At 32.9% G+C, this 14867-nt stretch overlaps 1 protein-coding gene across 2 annotated transcripts in view; it reads right to left on the bottom strand.

The window, feature by feature from the left end:
• Window positions 1-2585: 2585 nt before the first annotated feature.
• The window catches only part of LOC8281452 (NPC intracellular cholesterol transporter 1), a 28429-nt gene continuing 16147 nt past the window's right edge, over window positions 2586-14867 (bottom strand). For both annotated transcript variants that reach the window (XM_002527106.4, XM_015724161.3), the window contains exons 19-39: window positions 14630-14758; window positions 10501-10699; window positions 10269-10412; window positions 10102-10145; window positions 9271-9354; window positions 9092-9160; window positions 8909-8985; window positions 8329-8398; window positions 7508-7657; window positions 6981-7046; window positions 6615-6759; window positions 6477-6541; window positions 6304-6369; window positions 5507-5600; window positions 4575-4611; window positions 4408-4465; window positions 4163-4273; window positions 3765-3832; window positions 3466-3532; window positions 3314-3382; window positions 2586-3025 (exon numbers count right to left, since the gene is read on the bottom strand). In XM_002527106.4, coding sequence (XP_002527152.3) covers window positions 2939-3025; window positions 3314-3382; window positions 3466-3532; window positions 3765-3832; window positions 4163-4273; window positions 4408-4465; window positions 4575-4611; window positions 5507-5600; window positions 6304-6369; window positions 6477-6541; window positions 6615-6759; window positions 6981-7046; window positions 7508-7657; window positions 8329-8398; window positions 8909-8985; window positions 9092-9160; window positions 9271-9354; window positions 10102-10145; window positions 10269-10412; window positions 10501-10699; window positions 14630-14758 — 1899 coding nt within the window. In that variant the 3' untranslated portion in view covers window positions 2586-2938. The remainder of the gene's footprint in view (window positions 3026-3313; window positions 3383-3465; window positions 3533-3764; window positions 3833-4162; window positions 4274-4407; window positions 4466-4574; window positions 4612-5506; window positions 5601-6303; window positions 6370-6476; window positions 6542-6614; window positions 6760-6980; window positions 7047-7507; window positions 7658-8328; window positions 8399-8908; window positions 8986-9091; window positions 9161-9270; window positions 9355-10101; window positions 10146-10268; window positions 10413-10500; window positions 10700-14629; window positions 14759-14867) is intronic.

Below are 14867 nucleotides of genomic sequence, written 5' to 3'. Positions count from 1 at the left end.
TAAAAATATTATAATTTTATTTTAAAAATTATTTTATTTTATTCCTAATAAAATTAAAAATATAAATATATAATTTTATTTAATGTGAATTCAATATAGTTAATTATATGTTAAATCACTTAATTAGTGATTTTGTTATTGGAAATGAGTATTATACTAATTTTAAATCATAGAAATCTAAATATTCAATCTTTAAAGTAGTAAAAATGTAAGAAAACTATATTACATGGTACTTCTTTACTACGGAAAAAAAAAAAAAAATCAAAGCCCCTTAAGTGCAAAAGTTCTAAACCATATGCACTTTTTTGTACTTTTTCCAATAAAAGACTAGAAAAAATTGAAAATGACATTTTAAATTTAATAGTAAATTTCATACATTTATTTAATATAAATTATACAAAAATCATATTCTATATAAGAAAAGAACAAGCAATAAACAAACATAATTTTAGGCTATAGTTTCATAAATTTTAGGCCCTAGTTTTTTTTAAATATTTTTACCATTGATTTTGCATGCAATACAATTATTTTATTATATTGAAATGTTATTTCAAATGAACATGAATATGTTTATAAAATAATGAGATTTACATAATTTAAATTTAAAAGATTAAAATTGAAAGTAAAAAATAGAATAAATATTTAAAATTTAAGAAAAGGAAATATATATTGATAAGAAAATAGAAAAGAAAATAAAAAGAAAGTTAAATAATAGGAAAAGATTTACTTGTAGTAGAGTAGAAGAGCAATAATAATGTCGATTTTGTGTTTTGATTTTGAAATGAAGAGATGAGAAAAAGAAGCATCTTTCCATGAGAAAGTTTTGAAATTTGTAGTTGTTTTTTTCAGACAATGTAGAGGAAGAAGAGTCTTTGATAATTTCTAAATATTTTAACAGGAAAATCGAGTTATTGGGAAGTGGAGAACCAATTGTTTTTTGGTTTAAAAGGGTTTCGTGTGTGGACAACTTCTGTTTTTGGAAGTAGAGAATCAGGTCATTAACTGCTGAATTTTTCGCTTTAGTAGTGCGTTAAAATCATGGGCTAAGGCCACATTTTTCTTTTAAGCGCGACCGGCACATGTTAATAGATCCAAATCCACAATAACCTAAATGACCTAAATAATTCAAACTTATATAAAATTTTGCTATTTTGGTCAATTCTTTAAAAATTATCAATTTAGCTACAATTTAGTAAATTAATTATAATTTTAGTCTAATTGAGTTATTTATCAAAATTAAACAATGCGAACAATGACATAAATGCTAATTAGAAAATAAGAAATTCAAATTGATAGGTCCTACTGCCATGTTATCTATATATGTTACTTAATTTTAAATTCTTATTTTTTAAATTGTGTCCACATTACTATTCATATTGTTTCATTTTGACCAGTAATACAATTTGGTTAAAATTGCACTGAATTGACTAAATTATGATAATTTTAAAAGAATTAGATAAAATAATAAACTATTGCAAATATTTAAATTTTTTAAACTGTTAGGCCTAAATATATATATGGACTCTTATAACATGGACTTCAAACCATGTAGCTATTTAGTCCTGTCTAAGTAGACATGTGCATCAGATGATAACGTGCTTCAAATAATGACGCCAGTTAAATGACGATGCATTGTTTTTATAAATAATTTATGTTTATTAAATTTGTATTAAATGTTCATTAACTTATTTTCGTTAAACATATACTGAATGTTTATTGTTTAAATATTAAGTTTACAATTAATAAATATTTAAATATAAAAAATTAATTATTAGAGTATATTACATGTAATTAACAATTATAATATAAAATATGAATATTTTACTACATGTAAATGAAGAAAAAATACAAATTCGTATCTAGTCCAATAAAAACTTTTCAACATATATTACTATATTTATAAAATTTTCATTTCCGATACATGTATTTATTATTGACATAGAATTCAAATTTATGCATAATTTTATAATTTTTCGTATTAATTATTGATAATTTTTATATTTATTTAATTTTATATATAAATTAAATTTATATTATTATTCATAATCAAAATAATTATAATAATCTAAACATACGGATAAACGACTAGTTTTTATTAATAAAAGATTATATATAACTAATTTTTAAATTCATTTCATCAGAATTTAAGAAAAGAAACCAACCACATATATAGAAAATAATTATAAAATATATCAAAATAAAATTTTTAAATTAATAATACAATAAAAATTATTTTAAAATTATATATATACAAATAATTAAAAAATAATTATAGAATTAAAATGAATCAAACTAAATTAAATTAGAATGAAAGATGAAAAGAAAACTATTCTAATTATTATTTAGTTAAAATAATTATGGCAATCATATAATATAGAAATAAACAATTAATTTTATAAATATATAAAAATTGATTCAATATGTGATTTTAAAAAAACATTAAAGGTGCAGGAACTAAAATCCCTGCATGTATAATTTAAACCAAAAGAACAAAGAAAAAAGAGCGTCGCATGTAAAAGATCTTTTAATACAACCTTAAAATTCTCAGCTCCTAAATACTGTTATGAAGATACTAAAACCAGAGCAGGTAAAATGACATTTAAATTTGTATTAACACGTGGGACATATTAACATATCACTGCCTTTCAGTTAAACGTTGTCTTTTAGTTAAACGGTGTCGTTGGATCTGAGACCATGTCCCTACATCGTCCGAGAGCCATGTCATAATTTACATTTGCCCACAAATATTGAAACAAAGGATACTGATCGAGGGCACACGCAGTGAAGGAGAAAAATAATACACTTTGAAATTAAAATATCTGAAAAGAATGTGATTTCCTCATAATTTACATTTGCCCACAAATATTGAAAGAAAGGGTAGCGATCGAGGGCGCACTGTTTCTTCTGTTGAAACAAAACTATAAAAGAAATACACCAATCAGCTCAGATTTGATGAACCAGAAGGCTCGGCTTCTGGATTCTTGATCACATGTCTTGCAGGTGGACCAAACATACTCAGTATCACCTGCAAACCACAAATGAAAATCACAAAATGATGACTCTTTTAAGTTGCACATGTCTGATTGTTTTGTATGACTTGTTTTGCTTGTAAGTTGTTTTATTGGATGGCATATTTCTACTTTTATCCCTCATTACTCAGGCAGCAGCATCTAAATAATGACAGCTTCATTTCACCACCCTTTCTTTTTTTTAAATAGCAGCAAATATAGGAGGATTCTGAAGGGCACACAGATTACTGCTACAAAGAGCCCAAGAATGGTTATTTTAATAGAGGATGATTGAATCAACTTACAGGTAGAAATACCAGTCCATGCAGGAAACCGATAAGAACCAAAGCCAGGTACATTTGAAAGTAATAGACCTGCAAAACCCAGAAAGCTGCTTTTTAAACATCCTGAACTAATGAAAACATAAAACTCGATGCTCAAAGAAAGCAGCAGAGACCACAAAAATTTCTGATCTGGAAAAGAAGAGGACGATGACTCCAACAAGCTTTGTGAGTGTAATTCCACTGCCAAAAGAAGTCATGATTAAACAAAACAATTATCAACAAGCAGTTTTGTGGATTATGTAAAATCCAAATACATCAAATGGAGTATAAGAATCTTTAATTGCCAAAAGACAGGAAATCTCGAATAAAGTTAACAGTTACATAAGCAATGCTATTATAATCAAATAGCCGGTAAACTGGACGGATGATGGCCTTGTCTACTATCAAATTAAGGACAAAGAACAAGGATAACCTGAAGACGGAAGCTCCCATGGTAGTCAGAGCTTCTTTAGCCCTAGTGCTCCTATCCCCATGGCTTACCTGCATATAACAGCAAAAGATTGAATGACAAAAGCATATCACAAGACATTATCAATTGCATATAGGTTCTGTGATGACATATCGGGGAGACTTCGTGTTATATTTGGGATACAGAAGCCCCTTACAGTGTCAGAGATTAAGTAGCAGGTAAACGTAATGCACCTATACTCTTCTTATCACAAAATCAAAAAATACCAAGAGGAATAAATATGAGTAACTATAAAGCCTCTATCCCACAAACAATTACTAGCCTACTAAATTGAGTATGCCATATATTCCAGAAACAAGGTAGAGCATTAAAATTATACCGCAACAAGGATTGATACTAACCAAGAAGGCATGTACAATATGCACACAAAACTCAACAGCAATTCCTATTGACATTATAAGGTTTACGACGGAGACTGCATTTAGTTGGATATCCAGGATTGCCATTACACCCTGCAGTATTCAATAGGAAAAATATACATATCTGTGAAAAAATTGGAGAATAGCAATACCTAAGATGATCAGGTATTTAAATTCAGACACTAATAAACGCCCAATAACCCAGGCAAAGTCTTCAATTGTCATACCATTAGATCCACAACAATCATCAGCAAAACAAGGAGAATGATAGCTGAACTCCACAAACTGATCCAAAAGAAACCAATGAGCATCAAATTTAAAACAAGTCGATTAACAAGAGAAAATGGTGTCTCAAATAATTAAGACAAACAGGAGCTTAAGAAATAATTGAAACCTGGAAGTGATGACCAAGCAGACAATAAATATGGCACCTGCAAGGTATCACATGAAAGACAATAAAATATAATACTTGAAAGCTAAAATGCACAAACTAAAAAAGGAACAGGAAACAGAAAAAAGGACGGGGCGTAAAGAGAGAAAGTGAAATATTACTTGGATGAAATGCAAGGGAGCAAAAGAGAATTTCAACAACTATTTTCCTAACAAGAGGAAAAGTTATCCTCCCAAACAGTAACATGTCCTATAAGTAAATTGCATAAAACTGCAATAAAAGCTAATCATGATAAGTATTATGTCCATGCTTGCATACAAACACATCTGATGCGCATATGCAGTTGAAATCTGTTAACAGATGAACAGCACCTAATCTTACATATTTTTATGGATCCTAAAGTTACACTGTTGGGAATCTGTTAACTCATGATAAATTCAAAGTGCCAAAAGGATGCCATCTTATGGTAAGTGTTTGAATGAGAAAGGAAGTCAAATGCCAGTCACATTTTAGATAATTCATTGAACTCTCTAATAATCAAAATATTAGAGAAGAAGGTAAAAGCTTAAAGCTTGTGAATTTTTGAAGCTTTTGCTAATGAACAGTGAAATGAAACTTGTACTGCATTGTCCAACTTTCTAGTTTGGTGCTATTACGTACAAATTCATAGCAATTTAGAAGAGTGCAAGATAAATTCATAGTTAATACAGTAAATTGGATGCCCTGTTAGATCAAAGCCCAGATTCAAAATGACTGAATATTCATATCCCCTTTACTTATCTCCAGGTTAAAATTTGCCTGCAAGGAGATGCAGAATCCTATTTACTAGATCAATTGCAATTCTTTGCCTCCTTATACAGACAGAGCTGAGAGTCTTTTACAAGAAATACAATGGAATTTGAAAATCTACTGTAATATAAGACTGTAATACTAACCGAGCGCTATAGCAATATTGATTAAAGCTATCCTCCAAATATCCAGATATTGCTCAAAAAATATGTAGAACACGGAATAGGGAAAGATGTCGATCTGCATCAATTAACTAATTAATTATGGCTTTTAGAAATAAAAGAAAAGAACAAAATAAAAAATGGTGCAACATGGAACAGTATCAAAAAAATTATATTTCACAGATCAGGTGGAAAATCACTAGAGAAGTATGCAGAGGGATGAATAACTCAGGACCCATCATCAACTCCAGTGTCTAAGGCTCCTCCAAAGTATTCATCTCACTTGGAAGCAAACATAAATATATCTGAAACTTAAAGCCTTGTCAAATCCACTTCATGTCAAGTACTGGAACTACCAGTAGACAAAAGCACCACTGGTGCCAATATAGAGCTCCATGTCAGAACTCAAATCAATAGAAACAGACAATTTTTTCTACAGAAGTTCACATGATTGAAGAATTTAGTAGAATATACAGCATGTGGGAAACTGGTGCCTATTGGGAAAAGTAAGTGCCTACTGTATGGCTTTGTTTTTCTAATTTCCATATAGGAGAGCAGTACAAGTGTCTGAACAACAATAGTCACCAAAATTTTGCATAGCAACTTCAAAGAACATAGACCCAGAAATAAAAAGCAATTGAGCTGTCTTCCTACATCATCATTTTCTAGTGACCAGAAATGGAGGAAAACAATTTAGTCAAATGAATTCATTAAATATCAATGTTCTTAGCAGTTCATTCACAGAAATGCAGGATCTAAAGAGAAGAAAGCACAATTCAAACCTTCAGAGAATCAGAAATGCTTGAGCTGAATTCCCGTGCAGCTTGCAATGCATTAACATAGTCACTCTTGAGGAAAATGACAGTCAAACAAAGAGAAACGGATGGTAAAAAACTCATCTTATAGTAGTTTAATAATAAATTCAAGATCAGTAATTTTAGAGAAATCGTAATACTTGTTTGTTAACCGGTGTGTGATATGTACGAAACTCTGAAGCTCGTATAACTCCACTCTCATATCCTGACAAGTTAAAAGTAAGGAGTAAAATATAAGCCACTGTACAAATGAAAAGGAAATGCAAATTTTCACTAACCATTTAGATCTACACTGTTGGTGTAAGCCCCATGACCACCCTTTGCACAGTCAGCAGATGGCAAAGCATTAAGGAACCATGGAAGCTTCTCTCTGAATTGCACTGTAGATGGTCGGTCGTTGACCAAATCTGAATGGCGGAAGCACTGGAAACAACCTAAAACATTAAGACCGGAAAAGCTCTGCATATGCTATAAGCACTAAGCACTCAAATAATAACCAACATTTTTGTTCTTTCATAGAAAACTGGGTGCTTGAATAATACAGAAAACTCTCCTATATCGTAAGCATTAAGCAACTAGGACATAGAAATCTAGAAAAACATAGAGCAAGTAATCAGGAACAGAGAGAGAGAGAGAGATGGAACCGTTGTGCAATCCTTGCAAACTCCACCAACGCCGCAAGTACCTTCATCAGGTGAGCAACAAGGTGGCTGAAAAAAGATTTTTACTTTAAGTAAACTAAGTCTCAAATAACAACCTTAAAATCACAGTTCAAAAAACATAAAGCTAAAACTTATCACACTTCTTTATTCTATGAAACAGTTATTACAGAATGAAAGAAAAGAATTATCCAGTTATAGTCGCATCCTTTCAGTAATTTCACATGAGATAAGAACACTATTGCCAGGATCTAAATATAATACCTCTTAGTTGCAAGTTCGATATTCTCACCGAACAAACTAATAACACTTTAGAAGTTTGTCATCAGTAGGTAACTCATAAAGGTTATTATTTGAGACTGAACCAATGACCATGCAATAGCATTTGAGAGAGTGTCTAGTTTAGAAATTCATGTATGATTCCTAATAGTATAATACAGGTCATTTTGCAAAAGAAAAAGACCAAGCAATCCAACAATTTTGAGCATATGGTACATGACATAAGCACCCACCTGATCATCTGGTGGGCAATAAGTACCATTTAGGAACTTCCTGCAGCAACCAAAAGCCTCTGGTGATATCCACACAAGAAAGTCATCCAGCCATGAGGCAGCCGGCTTTGCAATATAACTTGACTCGGGAACTGAAGCTGCTCTCGATATCTGTAGCACAATGTATTTCATAAATTTAAATGTTCATCTATAAAGAGAGAGCTTTACGCTTCAGGGTGAGAAAAGGATAAAATCTGAACAAGTAAATGCTCCATGAGACCATAGAAAAGTAAAAATATAAGATATGGTATACCAAAGTGAGGCATGGGATAAAGGTGCGCACAAGATGCTGTATAAGCAAGATTTAATCTTATTTAACCATGACAGTGCTTTTGTGCATAAGAATGCATCTCACTGCCCTAACTAGTTAATATCATACCCAACACTGTACAAGCTTAATGTAGCTCATTTCTTGCAGATCTGTCACACTGACCACATAACTGACGTCAATCCCAATAATATGAGTTAAGCTATATCGATCCTTCTGCCCCATCTACTCTGTCCAAACCAACATCCCCAGTTTACTATCACAGTAACATTATTTTATGATGTTTCCATCATTGTCCTTTGTGATTGTTTTTTTGTTCTGTTTTCTTTTTACAAACACACAATCCACAAATATTGTCCAGCAGACAGACCAAGATGATGTAGCAATTTTAATAGGATAACATGAATGAAGATTTGAAATTTGGCCTTAGAAGATGGCTCAATACTTAAGACTACAGTAAAAAATATGCTGCTTTACATCACATATAAGTGAAAATACTTTGATGTCAAATTACCTCGTTCAAAAGAGAGTTTGAATCACATTGGCTGATGGAGCACAACTGGTTTGTATGTCTCGATTCTAAGCTGAGGAAGAAATCAATGAATATCAGCCACAATATCAGATGAAATCAATTCCAAATTATTGTCAATTGTTAAAAAAATCTTTATAGAATAGAGAACTGTGCTAAAGATGAATAATTTCCCTGCATTAAGGTAAATTAACCCCTCTACAGAAGACATCTTAATTTCCATTGGTTCATGGCATGCTAAAGCATTACATAGAAACCTTGTCCCCCAACCAAACACCAAGCTTTATTCTAATGAGTAAGATTTTTTCCACCCTCTTCATTGGCCTGCAACTCATTTGTTAGAATGCATCTTAGATTCCACCAAACAACTAGAAATCTAATTATTCAAAGAAAAGTATCAGTCACACTCTACCAAGGACTTTTGACCATTATTAATGAATTCCCCTTGCTTTCATCTTATCAATTCTCGTACTAAAGTTATATAATTTATCATGTTCGACATTTGGTAGAATTTAGAATATGAAAGAATCAAGCACAGGAGCCAAGATAGCACAAAGACAAGTACCTATAGTTGTAATCCTTGACAACAAAATATAATGGCGGTCCTATGCGCAGATAGTCAGAAACATTATTGAAATAACCCTGACAAAGGATAAAAGTTTTGCTGTAATACAGCCTGACAAGAAAAAGCAAAAAATGGAAACATAATTTTTACATGATAAAGAAAAACAGGTAAAAGAGCTTGAACCTGAAGGTAAGAGTCTCGGGGCAGAACAATTTGTTGCTCCAAACCAGAATCAATCCTTGTACACAGTGCCTATAAAAATGAAATATGCATACAAGTCACTAAAAAAATATGAATTTATAGCAAACATAAAGAAAATGAAGAGGACAAAGAAGAAAAAAGGAGGACAACCATCAACTTACAATGCTTGCCAAGGCAAATGCAACAAAGACAGCAATGACAACTATTTTAACTCCCCAAAGTCCAAGAATGGGTGCATGTACCTCCTACCCAAAAAAACAGTAACACAATATCAATAGGGCAATGAGAACAATGGAATACACACAATAATTATTCAGTTCTTCAGGCTGTCTACTAAAAGTTAGTACCACTCTCAAAATTTTCACTGCAATACTTGACACATCTACGTAATCCTAATCTAGTTGAGTCAGTCATATAAGTCTGATCTAATGATGTTTTGTACTACTACACCCCAAATCATCTTAGACCTGCCCGTTGTCTTTTTTGTTTAGCATGCAACTTCCAATACTTGTGCATTAGCAAGCTCATGACGAACATGCCCATACCATCACAACCTTCTCTCTCTAAGCTTATCTCCACTCGAAACCACTGCTACCTTCCCACAAATGTCATCATCTCTTATCTAACCTAATTCATGCATTTCCACACTTGACATCCTTAATTTTCTGCAATATTAAATACTGCTTTTCTACTGCCCTTGTTCACTACTGTATGTGATAACCAGTTAAAAGGTGGTCTTATAAAACCTACCCTGACTAACTGCTTCTATTTTACTATCTCATATAATCATAGTTGCACTTCCCAACTCACCCACCTGCAATTATTCTAAGATTAACATCCTTCTCAATTTCACCATCCTCTTTAACATTTTCCAATAAAATATAGACTAGATAAATTCAATCAATAAGCACCAAGAAACTCCTATAAAGTTTATGCTATAAGTTGACGATGATGTAAAGACATGACTTTTAGTTCCGAGGTCCATAATTTACCTTCATATATCTAGCCAGCAATCCTGGTCTTCTTTGATAGACACCTATACTTCATTAGCAGATAGAAATTATTAAAAGAACATAAAAATGTTAAACGAGATCTATATTAATATTGCCTAAGGTCAGCGGAAAACACATAGGATGTAGTATAATATTTCAAATAGAACCTTCATTCATCTCTTCAGAAGATGAAGATAGCTTTATGCATGGAAAACAGTCAATCCTGTTGTCCTCAGCTCTCTTGCAGTCGAATACAATTAATGCAACAAAAGCTGTAACTTGCAGAAGGAAGTCCAATAGAACAGCCAAAGCTACAGATAATCAGGTAAATAAATGTCAAAATCTAAAAAGGGAAAAGGAAATGGGTTTGCAATGCCAATTTATTAGGGCAATATAGACCTGCAAACATAGAGAAGACACGACATGCTGGCATAGGAATGAAACTTCCAACAGCAAATGCCAGAATCTCAGATAAACTAGCAAGCGTTATTGATGGACCAACTTCAACAAGTGCATTACTAATTCTCTCTTCTAGAGCTATCTCCAGCGATTGACGTTTCACTGCATGCACCAGTATACACATGTTATCCACTCCAACCTGAAAATTTTGAAAAGAACTAAATTAGAATGTAACAATATTAAAATGATATAATCAAACTGCAGTCTTGATGGTGCTGGAGCACAAAACCACTAACAACAAATCTACTTCAGAAAACACATGGATGGACTGAAAGAAAACTGGGGCGACCCTCTTAGGTCCAAAAACAATAATGACTAAATAAATTGATATATAAGTTGGCATTTAACTACCACAAAAGCACTAGAGGTATACAAAGTACAAGAGCTTACTTGTTACAATAATGAAATGGCAAATAACATGATCGGCCCCCCAAAACTCCACTATAAAACACAATTATTTAAAACGTGGTGACTGTATGCTCCTTCAATGTTGGAGACCAAGTTTAGCAGATAGGGGAAAATTTCAAAGATTTAACCATGCTTACGCATAAATGGTGATCCGTAAACAGAACATATAAATATGTAGTGTCTAATTGGCTTACTGCTGTTCATAAAAGCATCTTTTAGATGCATGAAACAATTTGAAACTGTCTTCAGTTGTTTTGAAGCTTCATAACAAATAAAAATAATTTTTTACTTTCTTTTAATGAAAAATAATCGATCTTTCTTTTAGTTGTTGAATCTTTTTATTTTGTTTTACAACTCCTAATCAAATCAGATTGGTTTTTCCGCACCAAGTCCTCAAATAACCAAGAATTCAAATACTATTTCTGAGCAGTATAGGTATAAAAAAACTCTGTCGGCTCTCTGTAAAATATTCATTTGGACCCTGTTCAATAAGTGGAACGCATTAGCTGTCCACTCTCAGGTACTCATTACCTGCTTATGCGTTCATAGCGCAAGACTTTACTACTCAAGCTGCGTTATATACTCATCTCAATTCATCCTATTTCACCAGATCCGGGATGTGATATGGTTCTGAAGGATGAACTCGTGCCTGTTGAAGAATGAGTCGGAGGCAGTGGCTTGGTTAAGGGAACCCACCGGAGCCGTTGCTATTACTCAAACAAGCATGAAACGTATGCAAGGGAATTTAAAAACCTAGCTTTCCAAGAAGAGTTTTCAAAGAAGAGTTTTTGGATTTTTCTTTTTTCGTATCATCATCTTAAAAGAAAACTGTTGAATCATGTTCAGATAGTGATTTCTCATCAGCAATCAAAACAACAGTTATAAACATATAATAATATAGTTTAGACATACTAGCATAACTCTATCCCTTGTCCTCTTTTCCAATATGCACATAAATAAATTGAGTTCATATTAGCACTTTCAGCTGAAACATTCTCAACCACCTGATTAATATTAACAAAGAACTACCAAAGACCTGATTATATAAAAAGAAAACAGATACCTCAAACAGAAGTAGTGAAAAAAGCTCCTCTTAAGCGAGCCCAAGAAGCTGACCCAAATTCTTAGGTCTTGGGAACCGAACAGAATTCAGATACTACTGAAACACTTCAAGGTAATCTCTCCAATCCGATTCAAATTGGGAAAGAAAAAACTGATGATCATTTTCCTATTGCACTAGAAAAAGGAACCAAGGGATGTACGGAACATCCTCTATATCCTATTGCAAATTATATTTCTTATGCAAGGCTGTCACCAAGTTTCCGAGCTTACGTCACAAATTTGAATGAAATTCAGATTCCAAATAACATACAAGAAGCTCTTAGCATACCAGAATGGAAGTCAGCCATATATGAAGAGATGCAAGCTTTAGAAAAGAATGGGATTTGGGAATTTTCTGAACTACCAAAGGGAAACATCCAGTTGGCTGCAAGTGGATTTTCATAGTCAAGCATAAGGCGGATGGGAGTATGGAAAGGTATAAAGCCCGTTAATAGCAAAGGGGTTCGCTCAATCATATGGGATAGACTACCTGGATTTGCTCTAGTTGTCAAACCTAATACAATTCAGATTTTGTTGTCATTGGCAGCAAACAATGATTGGCCACTTTACCAATTAGATGTCAAGAATGCTTTTTTGAATGGGGAGTTGGAAGGAGGAGTCTACATGGAGATCCCTCCAGGATTTGGAACTCAAATTTATAGTATTCCAATGTTTTATTAATAAATTTCCTATTTAGCTATTATTAATAATTCCTATGATCATTAAGTTTTTTCTTAATTGTCTTTCTTAATATTTTGCTAGTTAATTTCCTATTTAGTTATTATAGGTAAATCTTAGGATCTCCTTATATAATTTTCCTCAATTGTTTGTTCTTAATTATGGCAAGTAGGGTTTAAGGGTTAGAGGCTAGCCTACCCTTTTTTGTAACTATTTAAACGTTATCTTTTTATGCAATAAGACAACAAAAATTTGATCAAGGTTGTGAACTCCTAAAGTTCAAAGATCGTAAGGTTCTCTCGAAAAGATAGAAATTCCAGCAAACACTTTTCACCTTCATTTGATCCTGTGGTGAATCATAGACCCATAACCCGATCCCAAACACAGGACTGTAACATCGAACCAGTGGCAACAAAGTCTGCAAGCTCAAGAAATCGTTCAAAGCAGCCTGCTGCCGCACTCTCCTTTCTCCTTATCGCTACGGTCTCAAGCAATCCCCACGAGCATGGTTCGAGAGATTTACAAGAGTAGTTAAGAATGACGGATATATTCAGTGTCAAATTGATCACACACTGTTTATTAAACATTATTTTTAAGGAAAAATTTCCATCTTAATCATATATGTAGATGATATTGTTCTAACAGGAGGCGACATGATAAAAATAGGTAGATTGAAAGAGTTTGCAACCAAGGACTTGGAAGGTCTAAGTATTTTTTGGGCATGGAAGTGGCTCGATCTAAAGGAGGTATCTCACACTCTCAACATAAATGTGCTAGACTTATTAAAAGAAATTGGAATGATGAATTGTAAACCAACTGGCACCCCTATGGATTCTACTTGTAAGCTAGGTACAATAAAGGATAGTGCACCTATGGACAAAGGAAGATACCAAAGATTTGTAGGGAAGCTGATTTACCTCTCTTATAGCCTACTAAATATTGGATTTCCAGTAAGTGCAGAACAATCCTACTGAGGAGCATATGAATGTTGTTTATAGGATCTTTAGGTACTTAAAAATGACACCTGGTAAGAGACTTTACTTCAAGAAAACAACAGATAGAGGTTTAAAGTTTTCATAGATGCTGATTAGGCAAGTTTAACCACAGATAGGCACTCAACATCCAGGTATTGCACATTTGTACTGGGGAAATTTGGTAACTTGGAGTAAAAAACAACCAGTCGTGTCACCAAAGGCAGAGTTCAGAGCAATGTCTCAAGGAGTGTGTGGAGGAATCTGGTTAAGAAGGGTGCTGGAGGAATTGAAAATCCCATTTGAGAAACCTATAATATTGCATTGTGATAACCAGGCTCCTATTAGCATCGCCAAGAATCCAACACACCATGATTGAACCAAACATGTTGAAATCTATCAACATTTTATTAAAGAGAAGATAAAATAAGGAACTGTCGACTAGCTATAACTCCAACATCCCATCGAACTGCTGATATTTTAACTAAAGCTTTATCTAAGACTCATTATAATGATCTGATTTGCAAGCTGGGTATGATCAACATCTACTACCCAACTTGAGGGAGGGTGTTGAAATTTTGTTTTAATGAGTCCTCGAATCTAGGAGCTCTCTATCTAGACTAAAAAGATTTGGTTAGTTTTAATTTTTATCTTTTATGGTTCCTAATTTAGTGGGACAATTACCTAAATTAGTTAGATAATCATATCTCTTAGTTATCAGTAGATCTAGAGCTATTGTCTCTTGTATATATATGTACATTTTTTGCTAATTAGAAAAATAAGAAGTGAATTTGGTTCTTTTCTTCTTAATTCACTTCACATAGGATAAAGTATCCAAGTCAGATGTAACCACCTGCAAAAAAGTCTGAACACATAACTGGCAGTTGCAAATAGCAAGATACTGAGCTTACTGCCAAAACCAGGAAAGGAATGACTTCCATTATGATCAGTGTTGACTTCACCCCAATAGCACTGAAAATACCAACGGAGCCAAGGACAGAAAGCATCACAAGCACCACTCCTGAAAGACCAAGCAATACCTAGAAAGCATTTGATCAAGTTAGTACTACGAACTAACTATAAAATTGTTCAATATCCATGAACTGGAGCAAAACCTCAGTAAGAAGAAGTAAAAATAAAAAATAAAAT

Source organism: Ricinus communis, chromosome 8 (genome assembly GCF_019578655.1).
Source record: "Ricinus communis isolate WT05 ecotype wild-type chromosome 8, ASM1957865v1, whole genome shotgun sequence".
Lineage (NCBI taxonomy): Eukaryota > Viridiplantae > Streptophyta > Magnoliopsida > Malpighiales > Euphorbiaceae > Ricinus > Ricinus communis.
Note: the sequence above shows the minus strand (reverse complement) of the source record. Positions and strands in the feature narration are given on the sequence as shown.